The sequence below is a fragment of the Rhineura floridana genome, chromosome 1 (genome assembly GCF_030035675.1).
Source record: "Rhineura floridana isolate rRhiFlo1 chromosome 1, rRhiFlo1.hap2, whole genome shotgun sequence".
Classification (NCBI taxonomy): Eukaryota; Metazoa; Chordata; class Lepidosauria; order Squamata; family Rhineuridae; genus Rhineura; species Rhineura floridana.
Genome location: NC_084480.1, coordinates 155,632,962 through 155,660,245, shown reverse-complemented (window position 1 = coordinate 155,660,245; position 27,284 = coordinate 155,632,962). Strand labels below are relative to the sequence as shown.

The window sequence follows — 27,284 nt, the reverse complement described above, 5'->3', positions numbered from 1 at the left end:
GCAAAGCCCTCTTTCAAATTCAAATTAATCTCACCTCCTGTTGATTTTTCATTGGTTTCTCCAAGTTTTGGATTAATAGGTGCAATCGCCATTTTAGCCTGCAGCTTTTCAGCTGGAGGTCTCTCAGTGGGGGAGTTTTTTTCCTTTGTTTTAAAAAAAGTTTAAATCTCTCCTGGTTTAGCTTTCCAGGATGGAACAGACATCCCCCAACAATTTCCAAATAATCTTAACAGCCTATCCTATAGCCAACTTTCCTTCTGCTGGGTTGGTATGTGTCTGGTGTCATTCACAGAGCTCTCCTTTCAAGTGGCCATTCTCTCTGGGTCTTAGCCACGCACCCCCATGCCATTTATTCCTGAGGCTCACAATTCCTTATCATGCCTGCACACGTCTCAGTATATCAGTTGGCAAGTGCATTGTCTTTACACCTTTTAAGAAAACAAAAAAAACCAGCCCACCAGAAGATCTAGAGACCTAATTTAAAATTTATTCACTCTGCCACAGGTCCATAGTATATGGTACTCTGGTAGACTTTCAATTAAAGGGGTAGCCAGGTAGCCACAGCTTACAGCAGAAATGAAACAATAGTCCAATAACACTTTAAAAGGCTTGTTGTTGTTATGTGTCTTCAAGTCGATTATGACTTATGGCAATCCTATGAACCAGCGACCTCCAATAGCATCTGTTATGAACCACCCTATTCAGATCTTGCAAGTTCAGGTCTGCAGCTTCCTTTATGGAATCAATCCATCTCGTTTGGTCTTCCTCTTCTTCTACTCCCTTGTTTTTCCCAGCATTATTGTCTATTCTAATGAATCATGTCTTCTCATGATGTGTCCAAAGTCTGATAACCTCAGTTTCATCATTTCAGATTCTAATGATAGTTCTGGTTTAATTTGTTCTAACACCCAATTATTTTTCTTTTTCGAAGTCCATGGTATCTCCAAAGCTCTCCTCCAACACATTTCAAATGAGTTGATTTTTCTCTTACCCTCTTTTTTCACTGTCCAACTTTCACATCCTTACATAGAGATTGGCATTTAAAGGCTAGCAAATGTATTATTAGATACACTTTGATGGATTACCAAGAATGATGCATCTGATAAATTGGACTGAAGCCCCAAAAAGCTTATGGTATAATACATTTGTTAGTCTTTAAGGTGCTTGTACTGGTTTTTTTCTCTTGTTTTGCTAAAATTGCACTACAATCTACTTTACAGGATGGTTGTAAGTATAAACGACTTTAAACATTTTGGCAAATTTAAATGCTGTTAGAAAAGATACAATGATATAGTAGTGAAAATAACATACAAAATTCCATTATATTAGGAAAACTCTGTGTACAGAGCCTACAAGTAGTACAGGAGCATAGATTGCACCCTGCCACCCAAGCAAGCCTATCACAGCAGAGAAACACACATTGGATTTGCCAAAGACCTGTATGTAAAATCTAGTGTTTGCAAGCCTGAATATCTTTGTTGTGTCCCAGAATCTTCACACAGTGCGTGGTTAAAACTATGGCCTTCACTAACACAAGATGTAGTGATAGCCCCCAACTTGGACAGCTTTGACAAGTAGATAAATTTATGGAGAATATGGCTATTGGTGGCTACTAGTCATGATGGATATATTACCTCCAGTACCAAAAGCAGTATGCCTCTGAATGCGTTGCTGGGACTTGTAAACAGAAGAGAGCTGTTGCACTCATGTCCTGCTTATGTACTTCTGGTTAGCCACTGTGAGAAATTAATGCTGGGCTAGATGACCTTTGCTCTGTTTCAGGAGGGCTGTACATATGTTCTTAAAAAGCCTGAATCAGCACACTAATTATTTAAAATGTTCTTTCAAGCTGTGACTATAATTTGCCCGCAGCAGTGTACTTTCTGACATTTCTGACTATATTATACTTTTGTAAGCATTGTGCTCACTGTGAATGCTTCAATGCAGGTGTGCAGCGGCAGCTGCTGAAGCATTCCCAGCAAGCGGAGCAGGCAGCTGATGTGAGCAAACTGCAGCATGAACGCTGCAGCTGCCTGCTTTGCTGGCAGCAGCAGCCTAAAGGGAACGGGAGCCTAACTGCAGCCACACCAGGCTCAAGGCAGTGGGCAGTGGGGGAAGGAAGCAAGTTGAAGTCTGGTAAGTGGCTCATACAGTGCTGCCAGTGGCCTACACAGTGACAATGACAGCCTCAGCAAAAGGCTGGTAAGCAGCCTAGGTGGGGCAGCAGCTTTGCTTCAAGCCAGGGGGTGGCTGAGGCAGGGGAGCAGCTGGTATGGTGGCAGCTTGGGCAGGTGGAAAACCAGTAAGGTTTGCAAGTGTCCAGGGGAGGGGAGCTGTTTGTGAGTACTGGGGGAGTGGAATGGTTTATGGGTGCCTTTGTGGGGGGGGAGAGCTGGGGTGTATGTGTGTGTGTTTGCCTGGGCTGTGTGTCTCCCTGCAGGCATTTGTGTTTCTTTGTGTATGTGAGAGAGCCCTTGTAAGTGTGTATCTGTGTGTTTGCTAGTGCCTGAGAGGTGTTTGGTGGTTCATGAGGATGTTTGTGGGTGCCTGGTGTGTGTTTGGGGTGTGTGTGTGCTTGGAGGTGCCTCTGTCAGGGTGGGCATGGAGGCTGGCAAGCAAAGAGAGCAGGGGGGGCTATGTCCCCTAATAAGGACATAAGAAGGAAGTGCTAGATCAGGCTAATGGCCTATTAAATCCAGCATCGTGTTCTCACAGTGGCCAACCTATGTCTATGGGAAGCCCGCAAGCAAGCCTACATACAAGAGCGCTCTCCCCTCCTGCGGTTTCCAGCAACTGATATTCAGAAGCATACCGCCTCCGACTATGGAAGCAGAGCATAGCCATTGTGGCTAGTAGCCACTGATAGCCTTATCCTCCATGAATTTGTCTAATCTTTTAAAGCCATCCAAGTTGGTGGCTATTTTTCATTTCACTTTTGTTTCTTCCTGACTTGACACTACCAGGGCTCAGTAACTCTGATTTCACACTCAGGCGTTTATCAGAAACTTGGCAGAACTGCTGCCAGTGAGAGTATGTAGTACTGACCTAGATGGGACCAATGATATGACAGCTTTGTATGTCTTCTTCCTACGTACATGATTCCTCTTCTTGAATTGAAAGCTTGGTTTTAAAACTTTTAATTGAATATAAAAGGTGTCCTCAATTAGGCAGCAGTTTTAAAGTATATTAATTTAAATACAAATGCTTATTAAAAGCACAATCTTAAAAGAGGCATTCTTCATTCTTAGAAGGGGCCGTTGTCATTACCTGAACTTATTTTCTCCTGGAGAACAGACCATCAGATGGGAAATGCTGCCACCTAGTCTCCACGGACAGGAGTCATTATTTTTTTGAGGAAGTAACAAGCCTCGTGAGATCCCAGACCATTCCTCAATGATTGGCCTGAAGGATACTCCAACAGTGATAACTCAATACACATGTAGAGAAGAAAGAAAACGGCTAAAAAGCAATGTGGAAAACATAAAAACCATACATTAAAAATACTACCTCCTCAAGAAGAAATAGAAAATACAAACAAAAATAAAATTCAATGTTTATTCAATAAACACTTAACAGCAAAGAGCAGAAAAGCTATCTGAGTACAAATTCAAAATGAGCAAGAAGAATAGCATAATAACCGTCATAAACAGCCACTTTAGTCACCAACTGGGTGGGCTCTGATGGTCTGTGCTCCAGGAGAAAATATGTTGGTAACACTAATGGCCAGTGTGGTGTAGTGGTTAAGGTGTTGGTCTACGACCTGGGAGACCAGGGTTTGAATCCCCACACAGCCTTCTTCTTATGTTCCTATGTTTTATGAACATACTTAAGCAACGAGGGAAAGGAAATAAATATCCAAGAACATTTTCTGGCTAAGTACCTGAGCAATAACCAGAATGCTGGGATAAAGACATCTGCTCAAATAAATACCATTTTCTGGCTAAATTCTTGTGCAGTAACCAGAATGTTAGGATAAAGAAATCTGCTCAGCATCCTGTGATCAGAGGTGAACATCACCAATGGACACCAGAGAATTTAGGCAGCCAAATCTCCTCAATGCTTTGAAAGCAGCCAGAGAAGGAAACTGGTCAAGCGAGGTGAAATTTTGCAAATCTCCAGGCAATCACAGAATATTGCCATGCTATGAGAACTTGCAGCGTGTCAGTAATTTTAAACTGAAACTGCTGTTTAACTGAACAAAAAGGAGTTACAGAAGTCCGGAAGCCTTCTTTCCACTTAGTTAGGGAATATAGAAAAAAGCATCTACATGTCTTTCGATTCCACTGACATTTTCAAAACCATCCAGGACTACCTGTCAAAGAAGGAATAAAGCCAAATCAGCTTACATTTAAAGCACATGTTTCTTTTACTACTGATCTGCCTAGATGTAAGTAGAGAAGCAGAGTATTATCTCAGCACATATCTACCAACATGTATAAACCTTAGCCAAGTTGCACTCATTATACAAAGAAGTAAAGCCCTACCAGAGGCTAATTTGTTTTAACTATTTTAATATTGAATTTTAAATTTTTGTAAGGCAACCAGGGACCTGCTGGTGAAGGAGCCACATTCCAGGAGTTCCTTTAGCTAATAAACTAAAATGCTGATAAAAAGAGCAGCAACTATGCCATTGAAAAAGATAAGGCTTGAAGCCTCATGAAACATGAAAAAACAAACTCATCTTAATTTATTTTATCTTATTTATGTTTGCCCAGCAGGGGAACTATGAGGTCATCCTCTAGGGGACCCCTCGAACTCTTCAAGAATTCATAAGGAAAATCTATTTACTCATTCAGTTATTAAGGACTGCAGCTGTTCAGAACAGCAAACTGGGGCTTTGTGCTGCTATTCTTGGAAAAACTTCCAAATAAAAATATTGCAGGACCAGGCCCTAGAAATAGCCTATACATTCTCATGAAGCTCATGAGGCAATTCATATAAATTTATTTCACTGTGGTCCTCTAGAGGAGCCATCAGGTTCTTCTGCTGTTGCCCATGGAAACATCCCACTGGCTCTTCAGGCTTTGTGGGAAAGTGAGTCAGATCTATTGAACTGAATATTCTAGTGCCTTCAGTAAAAAAGGCGGGAAAACGCAGCTGAAGACTATGCCATATCTCTGCCCAAAGGGCCGATATCTCTGTATGTTCTAAAGAGAAAAAGCCTAACCCTCTCCACAGTTACGAAGGTGGGGGACTGGTGCAGTTAACCTCCAGCATGGCAAAGTTTGAGTGAATCTCTTTATAACCTTTCAGCACAGTAGGAACACTCTGGGGGCCCAAACAACCCCGATCTGACAGTGTGTAGGCTATACAGCTCAATAGCCTCACTCCTTAATCTTGACCCCAGGGCAAGGTGATATGTTGAGCCCTGTAGTGGGATCTTACACACCACTCCTGTGTGATTGATGCAATGTCCCCAAAATCACTGAGTAGCACCCTTTTTATTCAGATGAGGAACACAGGGTACAGAGAATTAATGACAGCCATCAAGGCAGTCTATAGCACAAAACATTCATTAGCACATGCCATTAACTGTCTGCTCTGCAAATGCACATCCCACTCTGACTTGACCAGCTTCTGCAGGAGAGGAGAAATAGAAATATTCCCTGTCAAAGACGTGTATCAGGAATAGCCACCACCCCTGTGAAGTAGAAGAGGTGGGCTTCACACCTGGGGATTAAGATCCAAGACTGCCATGGCCTTACAAAACAAGAGTAGGCAATGTCATACTTGAAGCAGTCTATTAGAACTATTTATTTGTTTCGTTCTACTTCTGGAACCATCACTCCAAACCACATTAGATTCCAACTGATCTAATGCTATACTGAGCTGAAGGGGTGCCCTGACAATAAAAGGACAGACTGTCCAGAATGAGACATAATGGAAACGTTACCCACATTATAATGGAGTGGAGTAACAGCTTTCTGCACTTTAAGAGGCTTCCTGCCACTGATTATCAATAGGAGAGACTGGGCACGCACTACAAGCTGAGAAAGTACAAAAACTGGCCCCATATACTAGCTGTTATGTAGAGCCCTCATCTTCTAACAACGGTTCCACTGCATTCCTTTCAGACTGCTCAATGCAGGAGAAAGACAGCAGCTCTAGTCTTTCTGTGTGCCTGATCGGGGCTTCCCCCATATATTCAGTGTTTTGATGCAGAGGTATAAAACTGGAATTCTCTCTCAGATCCCAAAGGAGAATCAAACAGCTCAATAACAATGTCCCTCCTCAGTTGGTCACCAGAAAAAAGGCTAAGTGGCACGACCCTGGCATTTGGAGAGTGAGGGAGAATCCAAGCCCCTAAAAACAAATTGGAGGCCGCCTCCTTTTCTTTGCCACAACAACGCTGGGGTTCAAAAAGTGCTCTGGTGTGCCAACGTAAAAAGCCCTCCTAGGAGCCCTGGTAGTATTGGATTTAGACTTTGCCTCCTGAGTCTTGCTCTTTGACTTGCGCTGAGCACTCGCAGTAGCATGAACGTGAGAGGCAGCTTTGCAATGCTTTTCAAGTGCCTTTTTATGCGGTTGCACAGACGTAGAGGCAGACCCTTTGGGGGGGCAGGAGAGTAGTAGGTGGCATGGAATCAGAAGGTGCTGAAGTACTGGGGAGCTGTACCAACCACCTGCACCTGGCCAGCTGCAGTCAGTTCAGCTGCCATGATAACTTTGCTTAATTCACGCGCACATGTTGGGAGCACGGAGGAAGCATATTCTGAATTAGTTGTTCAGCTCACGCACACAGGTGAGGGCTGCGGCGGAAGCATATTTCAAATCATCACCTGCAATTAGAAGTTGCAAGGCACTGCTCTGCTTATTTTGTGCTGGCCATGCAAGGAAATGGACACTAATTGGGCCCCACGAAGACTCGCCCTGCTGCAGAACCAGGGAGGATTGTAAGGGAAAAACAGAAGGGCTTTTTTTAAAAAAAAAACATCTTTGAGAGAAGCGGACAGCAAGGAACACGTCAGGAGGGTGAGGTCCAACTATAAACAGTCAAGAGAAAAGACTGAAATAGATGAAGCCCCAGGAGAAAGGGGGGGGAGGTGTGCACTCCAAACACAAACCACGAATCGTGGTTAACAAAATGGCGGCACTGCACTGTTGCTCAAGGGAAAAACAAAATGGGCAGCTTCACAATGAGGTTGGAGGGGAACAGAAAACAAGTGAGGGTAGAGATGGTACAGCTGTGATAGAGCAGAAAACTCAGGCATAAGCAGGTCACCAATAACTATTAACTAGTCCCCTAGGGAAGGGAGGCTGCCCTGAGGGAAAGTAAAAAGGGGGTGGGGGAAAGGCAGGAGGAGCCGAGCTGCAAATAAATCGGACTAACCGAGGAAGACAATTTAGAAAAAAAACAGGGAAGGAAATGGAGCAACAGCAGCTAAATATAAAGAACTAGAGGACTAAAACACGAGGCTAAAGAGCCTGTGAATAACCGACCCGCCTGGAAGCAGGAAGCAGGAATGGTCAGGGATCTCGTGAGGCTTGCTACTTCCTCAAAAAAAATAACGATCCCTGCCTGCGGACACTAGGCGGCAGTGTTTCCCATCTGATGGGCTGTTTTCCAAAGAGACTGTTCCTTTCCTTGTGAGGTGTGCATCATCTGTAAACGGCATGGTTCTTGCTTCAGAAATACGGTTGCTATCCATAGGCAGATTTAATTGATTAATCCACGGAAACACAAATGGTTATTTTTTTTAAGTTGCAGACATAGTTTGAATATTTCACTGTTCCTTTACAAAAATGTTTAGGGTTATAATAAACAAACTAATGCAACATTCCAAAGTAGTGCCAGTAAAATCTCTGTTAAACCATATTTGCATCTCTGTATCAAGATATCAACTTTTTCCTGTTTCTTTCTGATACTCTGTACATTGATACAGACTCAGGGGCATCTGAAATCATGGGTTGTACACCTGTACCCCTGCCATTCCCTATATTCTTGCATATTAGTGGGTACCCACATCGTTTTCCAGGTTTCCTTCATGCTCCTGTCCTCAGTATTTGCTATCATGCTGTCTTCTGGGATTTCATCACCCTCCCCCACAGGATTTAGTTTAAAGCCTTCCTGCCAAACACAGTCTCCCCAGTCCATGTGAGGTGCAATCCATCTCCTGCCAAAAATTTTGAATCTCACATTTTTATTCCATTTTTCCACCCAAGAGCTCAGTGTAGCCTACAAAGTTCTTCCACTTGCCCCATTTTATTTTTGCAAGAGCCTTAGGAGGTAGGTAAGTGGGAGGTGAGTTTTGTGGCAAAGTACCTTGATCTCGCAAATCCTAGTCCTACACTTGGCTGTTATTTTCAAATTCTTACAATCAAAACATTTCTGGCAACATTTAGCTCCCAGAGACAGGGAGGGAGGGAGGGAGGAAAGCCTATGCACACAGCAATTTTATCTCTTTTTTCAAATTTTGGATTACGGTAGTACCCAATAACACACCGCTGGTATAGCACAGTGGGAAGGAGAGCCTGGCTGGGAGTCCAGAGTCTGTGAGTTCAAATCCCTGCTCCTGGGTGTCAAGGGCCAGCTAAAGATCACCCCCACAGTGAGTGGCTCAGGGGTCACGTGCCCTGCCACCTGTGCAGCCGTGGGCAAGAGGCATAGTCCCAAGGAGCCCAGTTGCCCCCCAGCTGGCAGTTGCGGACAGGGAAGGGGCTGGCTTGTGCAGCTGTGGCAAGCTGAGCAGGCCCTAGCCAGCGGGGGGGGGGGACTAGCCTCAGAAGGAGGCAATGGTAAACCCCCTCTGAATACTGCTTACTGTGATCTACAGCTTACGCTATAAAGCACAGGGTGATTTTCTTCTGAAATTCCTTGGCCCGTTCTATTATCCAACGTATGTTTGCAATATGATCTCTGGTACCTCTTCCTTTTCTAAATCCAGCTTGGCCATAGACATCTAATTTTTTTCATTATTTAATTTTTCACCATTTATTTTCTGATTTTCATGTATTTTTATAACTAAAGCCAAAACAAATAATAGAGCTGACTGAGGGCAGTCTTGTCTTGTGCCTTTAGTGAGTGTAAAATTAGATGACATTATACCATTTATGGAGATCTTTGCTTGCAGATTTGTATAGACAGCATGAAGTCATCTTCTATACTAAAGTTGAGTGATTTAAGGGTCTCAAAAAGGAAAGGCCATTCCAGATTGTCAAAGACATTCTCAGCTTCCAGAAACATATTATTTAAATGCCCAACTAATATGCTGGTAAAGATCTTATAAACAATATCACACATCTGTTTTCAGTGCAGGTGTGGCAGCAACTGGATTTCCCAGCATTATTGCAATATGATCTGCATACATTTAAAGGATGCTTCTCACCCCCTACCTGTCAGCCCTTGACATTTTGATTTTGTTGAAGTTTGTTTCCTAGAGCAATGAGGACAATGGGCATGGCTTAAAGTCCAAATATTTGTACATTACATGGCAATATTATTTTGGTATAATTTATTTACATTTTGAATAAAAGGTTTCTAAAACCTATAAATGAAAATTCTAATTCAAACAGTCAAAGCATTTGTATTTGTCAAGGGATAGTATGGCTAATGGTTTCTTGATGGAGGTAGTGTTGTGTATGATATTTATTCTGCGGATTGGGTCTGAGATTTGCCTTCCCAGGATAAGGCCAGTTTTGTCTATGCATCAATTTAGGAATTGTTTTGTCAAATCTAGTTGCCAGTATGGAGAATATGAATATTTGTTGATCTTGATTTAATGTGATGGGCCTATAAGAATCTACATTTTTCAGATCGCAGTCAGATTTGGGGATCTCAGTGGGTTGGATCCAACTAAATTCTACTCTGAGTAGACCCATTTAAATTAATGAACCTAAATTAGTCATGTCTATTAACTTCAATGGGTCTACTCTGAGTAGGGCTAGCATTGGATACCACTCAATGATTCTAGATTTGGACCATGTTTTACGTAACCCATCTCCATCCCAAATTGAATTCAGTAACTGTAGTAAGTGTGGTGTTAAAATTGTCTTTTTCAATTTATAGAAACTACTGTAAAAATTATCAAGCCTGGACATTTTGCCACATTCCAATTTTTTAATGGCCTGTAGTATTTCTTCCAAAGACTGTTAAGTAGATTTTTGTGTTCTTGCTCCGTAGTGTTAATTTTGATATCATTTAAGTACTGTATTTTTTTTTAATATCAGAACCACCTGTACTCTGTTTAGTCTGATAAAATGTCTTGTATTGGACTGCAAAAAGAGGGTTGGCAATGGCAGAGTCCCAAGTTCAAATCCCATCTGGTCATTTTAAGAAATGATTATTATTTATTTAAGTTTATGTATCAAGGCATTAGCCAATAATTTAGAATCCCTGTTGTGAAACTCATATTTTTGTTGCATGCATAGCACTGACTTAGCAATTCTTTGTGTGTCCAGCCCCTCTAATTTCTTTTGTATATGTATTTAATATGTGGTACACTTATGTGAATTAGTGCTTTTGTGTGAGATTTCTAACTTTCTATATACACTTGTCAGTCCATCTTAATTAGATCTATGGTTTTAATTTTTTTGTACTTTCTGCAATGCAAATGCCTCTTGATTGTAGCTTGCATTGCATCCCATATTATCCCAGGTGGCAGTCTGACATGTTCATTGAATTGAAAGTGTTCTGTAATGGCTGTATTGACAGCTTCTGCTGCTGTTTGCTTATAATTTAGCTTAATATATCTCCATACTGAGATATAGTTTGTTTTGATAATGTAGTGTGACCCCCAATATGATCTTTTGTACAATTTTTGCATCTTTTAGGCGAGATACCAGGAAATCAGAGAGTAAAACATAGTCCAATCTCAAATGGGACTGGAATCTCATAGAAAAGTATTATAATTTCTGACACCCTGATTAAGGATATGCCATGTGCCTGAAAATCATGCTGTTCAAACAGCTGAGAGACACTTTCCCCTTTTCCCCCTTTTTTCAGTTAGAGGTCTTTTGAACGTGCTGTGTCTATCCATTTTAAAATCATTTATGGCATTCAGGTTACCTGCTACCATCACCTCTCCAACTGAAAAAAAGCTGATTTTCTCAGGATTGCTGCCAGAAAGTCATATTTCCTGTAATTGGTCTATATATAGAAGCTAAGGTGACTAATTTACCTTCACATTTGCCTTTAAGGAAGTTGTGTCATAATTTTTTAAAATGATTTATATCCCAATATCTTTTTTAAAAAAAACTTCAAAGCCGCCACCCCACTGCCCCGAAGTACCCAAAATAGGAGTTATTTTGATTAGAATAACAACATGGGGAAAGGCTTAAACCCACTCCATTGCCTTGATCAAATTAGCAGACTCCTATGTGTGTTTTGAGTAAAGAAAGAAGCATACTTGATCTTGGCTCTTTGGCATAATGTATAGCCCCTGGGCTGTAAAGTGAGCTGCTGTGTCCTCACAGCCCTCTTCAGACACAGCAGCATGTACAACATCAGTCCTGACAATTGGCAAGATTGATTAGATCAGTAGGGGTGAAATTAGAAATGCTAATTTTAGATTTTCCAACCAGTTTTATCTTCAAATTAGAGGGATTGCTATGGGGAGTCCTTTTGCCCCGAGTGTAGCAAATCTGCTTATGGTATCTCTTGCAGATACCATGATATGCAATTTGAATAACAATCCTTTCTACAATGATACTGTTTTTTTACAAACGATATTAATGACATTTTCACAGCATTTTCTAATCAACATACAGTAGGCTGGAAGAGTTTTGCATCTGGATGAATTAGGTTTGCCAGGTCAGAAGCATTCCAAACCTTGAGATTTCAGGGGTGGGCCCTAATGATGTAACAGGGATGGGCCCAAATGATGTCACAGGGCGGACCCTAGTGATGTCATTAAGCATTGTACATTAAGCATCAACCACAGTTTCTTGGAGCATACCACTCAAACAAAAAAAAATACCTGATTGGAAATTAAGATAGAAATCTTAGCTAAATTAGGGTGTTCCCAGGTTCAGCTGAAGTGACAAGATCATTCCTTCTCACCTGCTTAGGGAGCCTGGGTAGGGAACATTTAATTTAGCCTACTTGCTTCTGGCAAGAAGGGTTTAAGTGCCCTCAGGCCAGGGCAGTCACCAGAAGGCCATTGTAGGAAGAAGTGAGCCTATTGTTGGGGAGATGTTAGATGGGAGCACTCAGGAGTTAATATAGATGCCCCTGAAGGCTGCAGTTCTAAACACACTAAGGGACTAAGCCTCATAGAACTCAACAGGACTTACTTCTGAGTAGATATGGTTAGGATTGTGCTGTTGGTAAAGTTGGACTAGGGATCCTCTGTAAAGATATTGATATCCAAGCAGGGTTGGCAACCCCATCTGGAATGCCCTGCCTGCCTTTTAACATGTCTGCTCCAAACCTCTTTACAGACTTGACCCTCCACTGCAGAGAGAAGTTTGAGAAACACGAAGAGTTAAGAAGATTCTCTACCCTTTCCTGCCTACTCTGTGGGCTGCTGTAAACCCACACTGACAGCAAAACCAATTCATGGTTTGGTCTACCTTCACGGGCAGTAGCTTGGGAACAGCAGCAATTGAAGCCATACTTCCCAGGATGTGAATTCTCTTCTGCCACTATTGAGCAAGGAACAAACCATCATACAAACAACAAAGTGCATCATCAGTGGGTTGAGCTGAACTCATGGAAACACTGTTGTTGGTTCTTCGGATATAAGGGAGTGAGGCCAGAGATAAACGAAATGCAAATACAAAAAGAAAAACAAAAGACAGTGATGATTCCCTAAATGAAATACCATACCAACAACAAGAAGATTCCTATGAGTAAGGCAGAAAACTCAGCATCCCACAACCAGTCAGTGTTCCTAACCAAAAAAACAAAACTGGTAGCAAGTCAGCCAAGGTCACAGAAATCCCTATGCAGCACAACCTGACGCAGGGACTGCAGTTAGTGCAGAATGCTGCGGCACGATTGCTTACATGAATGAGAACTTATCAGCACATAATACCTCTGCTCTGAAAGCTGTACTGGTTATTAATTTACTACCATGCTAAGTTCAAAGTGTGTTTTCCATGTTACGGGTGCCACATAGTACTAGTTCTGCTCTTGTAAGAAATCAGTCCTTTAGTGTGGCAGCACCTACACTTTGGAACTCCCTGACTATTGACATTAGGCAGGTGCTTCATTGTACTCATTTTGGCACCTGCCTACCCCAGCATGTAGAAGCTATTATGCTTTTTATCTGTTTTTAACTTATTGTATTATTATTTTGAATTTTTTAAATACCTGCTTTTAACTGTTTTTGCCAATAATTTTATTCTTTTTATTCCTTCTGTTAACCACTTTGAGGTTTTTTACAACACAGTGGTATATAAATGCTGTAAGTAAAATATATAAATAAATTTCAGAGTCACTGTGGCCCTTGGGTCTCTTTCTTCTGATAGGAACAAAGGAATCTGCCTTAGCAGCCTGATGTTTTCAGTATCATACTTAAAACTTCGAATCTGGTGAGATGTTATTCTTTTCTATCAATTTTTCTTAGATGCACTTCTTAATGCATGTATAACTGAATGCCTTTTCTTATATTTTTATATTGTTACAGTTTTCCTGTCAGATTTCTGGGAATACCTAAATCAGTATAGATTGCCCTGAGGCAATACCTAGATTTGACAAAGGAGTGTTGATGAACTCATAATGTTCTAGAGATTAGTGCAAGGAGTGCTATATGGTGATGATCAGAAGAGATTATTCGTCCAGATTTCCCAGTCTAGCCAGGGGGAAGGGAGGAGGAGAGCATCTGTGTGTGACAAGAAAAACAGACTGCCATTTCAGTGAGACCAAGGAAGACAAAAACCAGCATAGTTTGGGCTCTGTAAGCATCCTGGAGCGTTAGCGGTCTCCCTGGTGACTTGTCAGACTTTGGCTGTCTGCTGGAGTATTTAAGCTCTGCATGCACTTATGCTCAGCTTGTCTATTTGTAAATAAATGCAAGTATTACAAAATGCCTATGAGCCTCGAATGATCTGCTTCCAAAGGAAACCAAATCATGGATAAGTGATGTATCCCTAGAATTTCTCACTGCTTGAAGAAGGTGGCTAGCATGAAAACCCCTGGAACCACTCACCTGAAATTTGGCAGGGTTAATCCCCTCTATAGGGGTTGCCATTTCCCCAAATTTCATGTCATGCATATTATCTCCATAGTGTAGTCAGCCAGTGGCTGCCTGATGCTACCTACAGGTGTATAGTATCACAAACCTAACTTTTAAAAGCCCTCAATTTTTTCTCCTCAAAATATTGAAGGAAGGAACAGGGGAAACACAGGTGTATGGCATGATTGAACATTCAGTCTTTTTAAAAAAATCTTTTTTTTTGAAAAAGCAAACTGTAAAGGTGGCTAGCATGAAATCTCTTGGAGCTAGCCACCTGAAATTTGGCGTGGTTAATCCCCTCTAAAGGAGCTACCACGTCCCAAAATGTCATATCCCTATGTGCATATTACCTCCATAGTGCTGCCAGCCTGTGCCTGCCTAATGTCGCCCACTTGTGTCTAGTACAGTATTGAAACCTAATTTTAAAAAAACCCTCAATTTTGTTCAAAATTTTGAAGAAAGGAACAGAGGAAACACAGGAGCATGACAACTGGCATGACTGAGCATTCAGTATTTTTAAAGAAGTCAGAAAAAGCAAGCTTTAAAGCTGGCTAGCAAGGAAACCCCTGGACCCACTAGTTTTGGCTATTTCGGTTTTACAATATAAGTCAATTGGGATTTCCAGAAATTTGTTAACATCTGGATTGTGATCCAGAGTCAGATATGCATCTGTCCCGACCCAGTTAGGCCTGATCTGTATTTATAAACTGTCCCAACCCAATTGGGCCTGATCTGGAGCCACAAATTGGATCGGGGTGTGTGTGTGCCTGTGCACAGCTGTATTATTTGTTCACTCACTTATTATTACATCGCATCAAATTGTTGTTCTGCTATGTCTCCTATGGTTCTTTTTAGGCCTCAGAAAATCCTACATTTTTTGGAATGGAACAGTACTTGCAAGGGTAGACTGTCTTAGCATTACTCGCCAGTCTTCTGTCTTTTTGAGGAGATATGTTTTTGATGTGCTCAGTGATGTTTTGGGCAGTTAAATCTTTTTCCTCATCTCTACACTTCAGGACACCAGCAGTTCTATTGTAGTGATGTGCTTCTTTTTAAATCAACCAATTAATTTGTTCTAAAATGCTTTTTCAGCTACATTTTAAAAATATTAGTAACAGTTGATCTTTCTAACCAGTGTCATTTTAGCAGCATGTTTAATCAATTATTTCAGCCATAGTACAACTTTTTAGCTTGCATTTTAAAAAATTAAATATATTCATGCAATATTTTGAATGAAAAAACATTTGAACATATTTTAAAAATAATTGTGCTGCTAAAATGGTCTGCTTAGGTGCACTGTCACTCTTCTGTCTATACTGTTCTCTTCCACTAGCAAGGACAATAGTGGGGTCTATATTATATACACAAAATACTATGTGGCTCAGAGGGTCAGTTGCAATTCTACAAGTATGGATAGCGCTAAAACTTGCCACTCTAGATACTCCAAGAAGAGGTACTGCTCAGAAGTAAAGAGTGTCCCATCTCAGAACCTAAGAATGGAAATGTATAGTAAATTCAGAATTTTCTTTTACACATAGGTGGGCTCCAAATCCTCATGGAAGTTCACAATTGGCTGAGGTTTACCAAAATGTTTTGCAGAATAGCCTAGGGCTATATCAAGTTCAGGATCTGTATCTGTGATACAGCTATCACTAGAGGAAGATAGGCTGCAGTGGCAAACTTCACAACGTTGTCTGTGATGGCAGTGGGTTGCCCTCCCAGAGGAACTGCTGCCAGAATCAGAATCAGGACAAAAGTGCTGAGAGGAAAGGGGGGGCAATACTGTGTGTGTCAGAAAATTCTGCTGCTGATGGAGGCTCCTGGAGCGGCTATGATAAAGCGTGGACACACCATTCTCCATTTGGTGCTTATCTAACAGCCACTTGTGCCCTTCATTGGTTGAACATTTGAACCAGTTTTCATTCTTGTGGTTAAGTGTTTTATTAAGCACTGGTGATGGCGAAGACGGTGGCTGATGTAACAAACCTCTACCTTTGGTGTCACTTGCCGCAGTCTGAGGAAATTCTGTTAATCCACTGAAGCTTCTTTGCCTTCTGCTGGTTGTTTTGCTCACAATATGCAAAGTATCAGGGGTCACAGGGCCAGGCATATGGATGGGGAGTTCCTTCTCTTGTCTTAACTTACAAGGACCAGCCTTCATAAAATCTGCCTGAATCTCCTGTGGTTTCCATATTGTGCACATTTCGCAATCTGCACTTTGCTCAGGTCCCCCGGGAGACATCTGGGTAACACTAATGTTGTTCATACTTAGCTCTTGCAAGATTTCTTGAAGCTTTTCACTGCTCACATAGCTGATCCCTGGGAGGTGCTTCTGGGGCACAGGTGGCTGCTTTGCTTCTCCACTCAGTGTGGAGAGAGACTGTCTGAGTGGTTCCTGTACGGTATCCATACTAAGTGTGGTGGTGTATCTAGTGTGCCATTGATCTTGATCACCTTTAGCACTTAAATGGCCAGCAACATCCTTGTATCCATTCAGTGATCTGTACACAGCAGTAATTTCTGGGAGTATGTTCTGTTGATGTAGATTTGTGCATTCCTGATCATCAGCAAAATCTTTTTCACTAAACAATCTTGGTCTGCACTGTAAATTTGAGAGGCCAGATGAAAAAAGATGTCTTGTTGGGTCGTCAGTTGCCAGGTAAGAACAATTGACTGCAGAGTTGGAGGCAGAAGGAAATTGAGAGTCAACGGCATTGTAGTTGTCTTCTGCAGTCACAAGTCTCATCAGCTTCTCCTTAGCATTATTCACTTGTTCTTGAAGGCTTGCTATTGCTGAATCTTTCTGTATGGAATGAACAAAGGCAAATGTTTCCAGTTTTAATATCACAAAACACAATAATAATCTAATATAAAGTGAGGGTTTGAATGTAAAAAACAGGTTAGGCTTGACTGCACATACAGTAGGGATTAATTGATAGATAAAAAAATAATATTTATTTATGTATTTAACAGATTTCAACTGAAATTATCCGGATAGTTTATAATTAACACATGGTCATTTAAAGTACATCATCTTAAAAAACCATAAAATCAGAATATCAGACGCTATACTAAAATCCAATTAGATGTTAAAAGTCTGGAAAAATAAAAAGGTTGTTGCCTGGCAATGAATGAACAACAATGTAGGCAATAGGTGAGCCCCTCTTACTGGCTAGACCCTTTCCCAGTGGATGCACAAAGATGAGGGTTCTACACATTCTCTCCAGGTTCATGTCTCTCCAGAGCCTTATATTTCAAACTTTGTTCTCACCTAAATGAGTCCTGTTATCTACAGCAGAAGACTGGCTAGGTAAAGAACCCTCATCTTTGTGCATCCAGAGTTCTATAAATGGGGTGCAGTCATGGAGGAGCACTTCCTCTCTTGCCACCTGCCTTGTTTCATTTGGCAGGGGCACCTGAGGAAGAGCCCTGAAGCAGATCCTAGCACAATGGCAAGTTTGTATGAGGGAAGACGTTCCTGCAGGTACCCTGAATAGGGCTTTAAAAATTAGCACCAACACTTTGGATGTTGGGAAGAGAACTAAGAGCTGGTGTAGTTATTTCAGCACTGGCGTAACACGTTCGCTTCACTTGGCCACAGTTAGCAACCTTGCAGCTGTATTATGCATTAACTACAGAATGGAATTAAGCCAGTATTACATATAACTTCAGACTAAAGGAGGCAAATCACATTTTTAGGAGGCTCCTATGAGTAGAAAATTGCACAACAAAATCCAGGGTAGGTTATAACTTTAACCGTTCTCGTTGATGTGCTAGTTTGTGGGGGGGGGGTACTTGTGAAGGGTGTTTTTCTCAAGACAGAGCATGGCATCTCCAGCTTGCAGCAGCCTGAAATGCTACAATAAGTTTTATCACCTCAACCTTCTGCATGTTTTGAGAACTGTCTGTCTATCCTACAGAATGGACTGAACCATCCAATTGGGGGGGGGAGAGAACACAAAAAAAGGAACACAATTCAGGTATGCATGATTCAAGGGTAAAATCAGGCTGCATGGTTCCCCCACCCCCAGATAAGCCATATTTTCTCAGAAGTAAAATTCATTTATTTGAATTAGATTTAATCACAAGTAAGGAACAAAGCTTATTTGTGCATAGGATTGCAACTTTCATGAGTAAGGGTATGAGGATTTTAATTTGACGTTTCATCCCAAGAAGGATAAACTGGTCACAAAGAATCTAAATATTAAACACTATTCCTAAACGTTTTTTAACCTTTAACATCAGAGTTTGGTGGATGCTTGGATTCTATCCATGCCACCCAAATCCATACCCGGATTCTATCCATGCCACCCGGTGTCCGCTTAGTTCATTACGTGGCCCGGATCCTCAGCTTTCATTTAAAAAATTAAGCTAGTCTCTAGCCCTTGTGGATCTAGAGAAAGAAGGCAAAATGTGGAGGCAGTTTTCTGCCCATTTTGCCCAGACTTCCAATGCAAAATATTTAGAGTTTTCACCATAGAGATGACCAGGGCTTTAGAGTGACACCAGTCTCCATCCATAAAGCCCAAAAGCCTACATCACTTTCTTGCTTTTTCTTTTAGAGGTTTGGTGGGTGCACGTGTTGCCCGCAAGTAACCTTTTGCTGTTACCGCAGCCACCCTTTCCTTGGTCAGGTTACTATGGTGAATCTAGGGGATTGTGTTTCTTGCATGTGAGCCGGTGCTGCGGGCCCTTGGGGGAGGGAGAAGACTGGCGGCTCCTGAGTCCCAGGCAATGTTCAACCCAAAGGGATCAATGTAAGAGCATACTGAGGAAGTCCTGCTAATCTCTTGTCTAGTGTACAAAATCAAGTCTAAAATCCTTGCACAATTTCTGTAAAAGATTTAAAACCTTTTATCTTGGGTCACTCTAATATCACACCAATGTTCTACATAGACTTTGATTCATAGTTTATAATAACATTCTCCTGTGTAGTACACTGCTACAAACTGCATCGATCACATATTATAGCCATTCTGCCCCTGTGTTATCCATGCTAGAGATCATTAGGAAAGCATAATGAAAATACAACTGCTGATATCATAATGCTGTTGTATAAATCTATAGTGTAGCCACATTTGGAATACTGTGTACAGTTCTGGTCACCTCACCTCAAAAAGGATATTGTAGAGTTGGAAAAGGTTCAGAAAAGGGCAACCAGAATGATCGATGGAGCAACTCCCCTATGAGGAATGATTGCAGCATTTGGGGCTTTTTAGTTGAGAGAAAAGGCAAGTCAGAGGCGACATGATAGAAGTGTATAAAGTCTGCCACGGGATGAAAAAGTGGATAGAGAAAAGTTTTCTCCCTCTCTCATAACACTAGAACTCCATGAAGCTGAATTCTGGAAGATTCAGGACAGACAAAAGGAAGTACTTCTTCAAAAGTATATAGATAAACTATGAAATTCACTCCCACAAGAGGCAGTGATGGCCACCAACCTGGATGGCTTTAAAAGAAAATTAGACAAATTCATGGAGGATAAGGCTATCGACGGCTACTAGCCATGATGGCTGTGCTCTGCCACTATAGTCAGATGCAGTATGCTTCTGAAAACCAATTACCAGAAGCCGCAAGTGGGGAGAGTGCTCCTGCATCTAGTTGGTCACTGTGACAACAGGATGCTGGACTAGACAGGCTGTTCATGTTCTTAAGTTGGGGAAATTTACATTTAACTAAGATCTCACAAACAGATAATCAAAAACTGGTAAGTTGTAACAGAAAAAGAAATAAAATATTATATTCAGAAAGCTAAGACAAAGCCCTAGGAACGGATGGGTTAGGAGTAGAATTCTATCAAGTCTTCAAGGAGAAGTTTGTTCCAATCATATTTACAAAGAGGAATGATACCACAAAGTTGGAAACAGGCATTATTGGATTATTATTAAAGGATGAATTCAGTAAAAATAAACCTATTATAAATTTTTGGCAGATATAATGGCAAAAATCAATATTATTGGGACTTAAGTCAGATTTATCAAAGGTAGATTATTAAGCACAAATATAAGAAAAGCTATAAATATAATACATAAAGTGCAGATAAATAAACCCTCCAACTCTCTTATTCTTGGATGCTACAAAAGCTTTTGATAGGGTGAAACGGCCCTATCTGTATGAGGTTCTGAGAAGATTTAATATACCCTACCAACTTATAATATGGATTGGGATGATCTATTCTGGTAAATAGGCATTTGACAAAGAAATTAAAAGAGGCACAAGACAAAGCTGCTTACTCTCCCCATTAGTGTTTGCATTGGCAACTAAACTGCTGCAAATGCTATAGAAAATCCACAGCGTTTATATAAAAGCAGGGCAAATTAGATCTCTTTATATGCTGATTATGTTATCACCAGTAAAACCAAAGGAATCTTCATATCAGGTGTTTCAATTAATAAAAGCATTTGGGATGATATCCAGGTATGAAATAAATAAGCAAAAAACTGTGATCACTTCAATCAGGATACCCTTGCAAGGTAAATTATGTATTGCACAGCATTATGGTTTGGCTATCTCTAATAAACCTGTTAGGTATTTGGGGGTGAAGTTTGTGCAGGATGCTAAAAGTATTCAGAGAATTAATTATGAGTCACTGATTCAAAATATAAAATCAGATTTGGGCAGATAGAAAACCCTGAATTTATCTTGGATAGCGAGAATAAATGCAATAAAGATGACAATATTACCAAGATTTGTTTGTTTATCTTTTTGCCATTAACAGTTGATTCAAGGGTATTGAAGAGTTGGCAGAAGATCCTGAATGATTTATAAGACAAGATTTCCTGACTCCTAACAGCAGAGCAGAGGGAGCTGTCTCAGCTGGTCCAGAGGATAAACAAGCAGCCAGCTCTCAGAGAGCTAGCAGGGAGAGCTAACAGGAGTTTGGCAGTGGAGCTGTAGAAAGGAAGAGATAAAAGGCAAAGAGCTGGGTAGGTGGAAAGGCTGAAGGGCTCCATAACAGCTTGAGTTGAAGGGGTGCGGCCTGATAACTGCTGAGTGCAACTAATAGCGGCTGCGTGTGCTGGGAGGTTCATTTCTTGACTCCTAATTGAGCAGAGCAGAGGGACCTGTCTAGGTGGTCCAGAGCAGCCTATCCCAACCTTTGGGTCCCCAGATGCTGCTGGACTACTATTCCTATCATCCCTGACCATTGGCCATGCTGGCGGGGGCTGATGGGAGCTGTAGTCCAACAACATCAGGGGACCCAAAGGTTGGGAAAGGCTGGTCCAGAGGATATACAAGATGACTTAGTGGATGAAATGACAGTTATGGGAACTCTGGGAGAAAGTGACCATGTTATATTTCAGTTCTTGATTTTAAAGGAAGCAAAAGTTAAAAGTAGCTATACGTGTACCCTGAACTTCAGGAAAGCCGATTTTAATAAACTCAGAACAGTGATAAGTAAGTTCTCATGGCAAGCTACCCTAATGAGAAACAATGAGAAGAGGAACAATGACAAAAGGAGTCCAAGATGGTTGAGAGTTCCTAAAAAAGGAAATTATAAAGGCACAATTGCAAACAATTCGAACAAGAAAAAAAAAGGGGGGGGGGAAGACAGCAGAAGTCAATGTGGCTTCACTAAAAGCGTAGAGATGACCTGAAAACAAAGAAGCACACATACAGGAAGTGGAAGGAAGGCCAGGACACAAAGGAAGAATATAGACAGGTAGCGTGGAATTGCAAGGATGGCATCAGGAAGGCTCAAGCTGAGAATGAGCTGAGGTTAGCAAGGAATGCTGAAAGCAACAAAAAAGCTTTCTTCAGGTACATGCATAGTAAAAGGCAGAGTAAATAAATTGTGTACAGCTAAATGAGGATGGCAAAATGATGACAAAAAAAGGCAGAAGTGCTCAATGCCTACTTTGGCTCAGTCTTCTCCCAAAAGAGGGTCTATGATGCTCCTGGCAAACATGAAGCTGAAGGGGCAGGACTGCAGCTTGAGATTGATAGACAAATGGTCAAGGAACACCCAATTATTTTGAACAAGTTCAAATCTCCAGAGCCCAATGAACTGCATCCCAGATTATTGTAGGAACTGGCTGAAGAACTCTCAGAACTACTGTCTATTATATTTGTGACATTGTGAAGGGTGGGTGAAGTGCCAGATTACTGGAGGAAGGCTAATACCTAACTTCTCTGGTAGACTGTGGGAATGCTGTGGATATTATATATCTCAACTTCAGCAAAGCTTTTGACAAAGTGCCCATGATATTCTGATTAGCAAGCTAGCTAAATGTGGGCTGCATGGAACAACTATCATGTGGATCCACAGCTGGCTACAGAATTGTACTCAAATAGTGCTTATCAATGGTTCCTTCTCAAACTGGGGGGAGCTAACAAGTGGGGTACCACAGGGTTCAGTCCTGGACCCAGTGTTCTTCAACATTTTTATTAATGACTTGGATGAGGAGGTGTAGGGAATGCTATCAAATATGCAGATGATACAAAATTGGGAGGAATAGCTAATATCCTGGAAGAGAGAAACAAAACTCAAAGGGATTTTGATAGGCTGGGGCACTGTGCTGAAAACAACAGAATGAAATTTAACTGGGATAAGTGCAAAGTTCTACACCTAGGAAAAAGAAACCAAATGCACAGTTATAAGAAGGGGATACATGGCTCAGCAATACTACAGGAGAGAAGGATATTGGGATTGTTGTTGATCACAAGCTGAATATGAGCCAGCAGAATGATGTGGCTGCAAAGAAGGAATTTTAGGCTGCATTAACAGAGGTATCGTTTTCAAATCATGTGAAGTATTAGTACCCCTCTATCTGGCACTGGTTAGGCCTCATCTTGAGTACTACGTGCAGTTCTGGACACCGCACTTCAAGAAAAATGCAGACAAACTGGAACAGGTTCAGAGAAGGGCAACAAGGGGACTAGAAACAAAGCCCTGTGAGGACAGACTGAAAGAACTGGGCACATTCAGCTCTGAGAAGAGAAGACTGAGGAGAAATGTGATAGCACTCTTCATACTTGAAAGGCTGTCACACAGAGGAGGACCAAGTTCTCTTCTCAATCATCCCAGCATGCAGGACAGGGAATAATGGGCTCAAATTACAGGAAGCCAGATTTTGACTGAACATCAGGAAAACTTCCTAAGTCTTATAGCGGTACGACAATGGAACCTATTACCTACGGAGGTAGTGGGCTCTCCAACACTGGAGGCCTTCAAGAGGCAGCTGGACAGGCACCTGTCAAGCATGCTTTAAGTTAGATTCCTGCTATGATTCTAAGATAAATGCCTCAGAGTGGATATTGATATTATGCAGCACTTGTCCAAATGGGTGGCCTAGGTGTACCAAACATACGAAAATACAGGTATACCCCGCTGAACATCGCTGCACTTAACGTCGCCTCGCTATAATGTACATGCTCCATACGTCCCCATACCCCACTTAACGTTTGTGCGCTTCGCACTAATGTACACTTTATTGGCATGACGCCGCTGCCATGTAGTGGTGATTGAATGCAGTACAAGTGAAGACAATTGCTTCACTTAAAGTTTATTTTCGCTTAAAGTATACTCTCCGGTCCCATTGTGAACATTAAAGCGGGGTATGCCTGTACTCTTCAGGCAGCACAATTAAGCTAGACAAATATCTGAAATATTACCTCCTTTCCTGCAGACCCTCTCATGTGTCAAGATTGGCAGAGGGGGCTGTCAGGACGCTTCCTGTCAGGATCCCACCTCAGGCGCCACCTGCTAGGATCCCGCCTGTGGTCACCGCCTTGTCACGGTCCCACCTCAGGGTCCTGGTCTTTAAAGAGTTCTCTCACCGGCTCTAGCAAAGATCTCTCAAGATCCCACTGCTAGGCAGCACCACCAGACACTCCCTGTAAAACGATATTGCCTTGAGACTGTGCCTTAGTCTCCTCCGGGCTTATTGCTACTTTGTGTCTGGGTGCACTTGCAGGCCACAACCCCCCTGTACCTTTGTGCCTATAAAATAAGAATACAGCCCTGGGTTGCTCTGGATACCTGATGATGTTACACTATCTCTTCACCGCTGCCACCATTGATACTGTTTCCCAACCTTGGTATATGCCCTGCCCACCCTTCTGGTCTTTGTAAACCCAGCCAAGGATCGGGCGTTAGGTCAGTGGTTCTCAAACGTTTTTGGTTCGTGGCACACTGTAAAACACATAAAAATTTTCTGGCACACTTCGTGTACAAAATTAAAAATATATTAATATATTTTAAACTATGAATAAAAATAACTTAAACTATAGAAAACTATTACTTACCCTATACAAATGTGTTTCTTCTCATTTTTAAAATATACTTTCATAATATTTGAGGCACACCTAGCCACCTCTTGGGGCGCACCAGTGTGCCTGGGCGCACCGTTTGAGAATCACTGCGTTAGGTAAACCAAGAAATATTTATTTATATACACAGGGAATAACAAGATTACTTAAAGGTATTGTCAACAAGCGTGTGGTTTCATAAGATGCATTACTCTTTATGTTTCTTAGTCATCAATAACCTGCCTCACTACCCGCCTAATTCAATCCACCCTCCAAAACCCAGAACCAACCAATGAACTCCTAAACCCACCAACTAAAACCAACCAAACGAACTCCTAAACCCACCAACTAAAACCAACCAAAACCCACTCTCAACTGTCATCCTCTCATTTATACCTTCAGACCCTCAAGCACTCAGCCAATCATAATACAACACGCATCAACATTCCAACCCATGTACTCCCCCCTCTCACTCAGTCCACTTACCTCATTTACTCTAATAAACCCACACTTACCATATTTAAAGTATTATAAATACAGGGGCATCACAGGGGCTCTCTTGATAGTTCCACAACCCTATGAAGCTTGAGGGGGTAGCAGCCAAGTAGAGGGCAGTCTCTCTGGCACTCTAAGTTGTAGAATTCCATCCCCACAGAGGTGTGTCTTGTGTATGTAGTTTTTGTTGTATTTTTAAGACCAACTGTATTATCTTGACTATAATTTGTTTTAAACTGATTTTAATATATATTTTTAATTGCTGTAACTTTTTTCCTGTCATGTATTCTATGACCGGGTACCTTATAAAGTGTCAACGCCGTCCCACATTTTCCACTACATTAGTTATCTGTATTAATAATTTGTCACTGGTGACACTGAATAGAGAAGGTATTACCTTGAGTTTTATGACTAGTGTAGTTTTTTTAAGGAATGGCTTGTCTTCCTTGCTTTTTATCCCATGGTTTTCAGATGGATTGTTGTTATTTAAATTTATAATTCTGCAAGTCACCTTTTACGTGTGTGTCAAAGCATATTATAAACATATAACAAAAAAAATTCAATATAACTGAAGATAGGTTTTAAAACAATACAAAAAGATTAGGCAGAGTTCTTTTCATTGAGCTGCAAAACTTGTCAAAACAAAAATGTCTTTGGTTCCCCTGGATCTAGTTCAATTCTGAAACAGATTTAGGACCTCCTCATAACACATGGCCTGATGTGGAGGGACTAAATGAGAAAATCTTCAGCCCACTTGGTTTATGAAATATATACTTTATTATTATTGATTTTTCTGCAACCGAAGGTCAAGCGATTTGGGACCTGTATTCTTTGTTGTTTCTTGCTTTACTTACCACTGGTCAAGTTTGTTGTTTGGTTTTGTATGTTGACTTTAATACAATAAAATGCTTTTTAAAAATATCTTCAATTATTTCTGGAAAGTACAGTTAGTGGGTGCCTGCCATATTCCAACAGGATGCTTTCCCACAGATCAGGGCCGGTCACACTGAAAGCCCTTTTTCTGAGTTACTGTGGCGCAAGCTTCTGAAATTTTTGAGGCTCAGAGAAACTCTCCTGCCGAATGGTAGCTTCTCAAGTAACCCAATCCTGAGCTGTATAGGGTCTTATATGTTAGCACCAAACCCCTGAACTTGGCCAGTAGCAGATTGGCAGCCAGTTCAAATCCTGCAAACAAAGTGTTATACACCAGCAGTAGTCTGCCGCCACTACTAAGTGAATGCCTCTCACCTCTGCCAGCCATTGCATCATGGAATTCTTCTCCCCCAACAGCTGGTAAATCTCTTCATCCTTGTACATTGTAGAGTGAAAGTTCTTGCTTGAGCTGGTAAAATACTTGGCCATGTCATCTTTCTGTGTTTCAAAAGACTTACATTTTCTGACCTGCTGAACATTAAAGTATATTGTAGACCTAGAATTAGTAATATTAGAGGAAAGCTGACATATAGAAAGAGAGTGCCAGAGAAAAAGCAAGCGAGAAAGGAGAAAAACATTTATCCTTGAAGCTGCATACGTTTAGGCCTCTGTCTATAACCACAACTGAACTATGAGTGTCCACACCTGAATCTAACATCGTATTTCTCTCATTCTTTATGGGTCTGATTCTAATATATAATAATATGAACATTCTAATATGGGTATTTCTAATGCAAATCAGTATCCTATCCTATGTATTTAACTTCTACTCTGCCTGTTGATCCAGAACGTTCCCTAAGGTAGCTTACATAAAATAAAATTGGGGCTGCTTCCATCCCCTGGTAGATGGGATGGTCACCTTCCCCCTCCTTTTCATTGGGTCTTTCATAGTCCTCTTTCTAAATGATGCTGTTCAGAAAGTGAGTTGCCAGACTGTGTGCTTCTTGCTCCCTTCCCCATCTGGGACTAAGTATTTTTATAGTTCAAATGCAGACAGGGAGATCCCAAGAAAAGCAGCTAGAAGGTCAGAATGCTTTACATCCACATTACAAACCAGCTGAAGCAAGAACATTCTCTTTTGCTTTCTTAATGACTGTGCAGACACATGTAACATGGGGTAAAATCCAGTGACTGCTTCAGCAGTAAGTAAAACAGATACATGTTCTTACATATAACATCCTTTGCATCCTATGTCAGTTGTTAGTACATTGCTTACTAGCAGCCTTGTACTCAGCATTGCTCGGGAATTCTTTGGGGTTTTAAAGAAAAATTATAGCAAGTATAAACAAAAGCAACAACAGAACAGAAAAAAACTAGAAAAGAAAAAGAAAATATCTCTCATCAAGAATACAATGACCATCAGTACTACCATCTTAGTTTAAACATGTAAGTTTATGCCACCCAATGACCAGATAGATATCAAAATGAAATTGACATTTATAAAGAATATGTTCAAATTTCACAAGGGCAGTAAGGTCATCGGATCAT

At 41.2% G+C, this 27,284-nt stretch overlaps 1 protein-coding gene across 1 annotated transcript in view; it reads right to left on the bottom strand.

The window, feature by feature from the left end:
• Positions 1 to 15,645: 15,645 nt before the first annotated feature.
• Positions 15,646 to 27,284, bottom strand: part of GPR156 (G protein-coupled receptor 156) — a 43,689-nt gene continuing 32,050 nt past the window's right edge. Inside the window, exons 8-9 of the mRNA XM_061628228.1 lie at positions 26,112 to 26,267; positions 15,646 to 16,920 (exon numbers count right to left, since the gene is read on the bottom strand). Coding sequence (XP_061484212.1) covers positions 15,646 to 16,920; positions 26,112 to 26,267 — 1,431 coding nt within the window. The remainder of the gene's footprint in view (positions 16,921 to 26,111; positions 26,268 to 27,284) is intronic.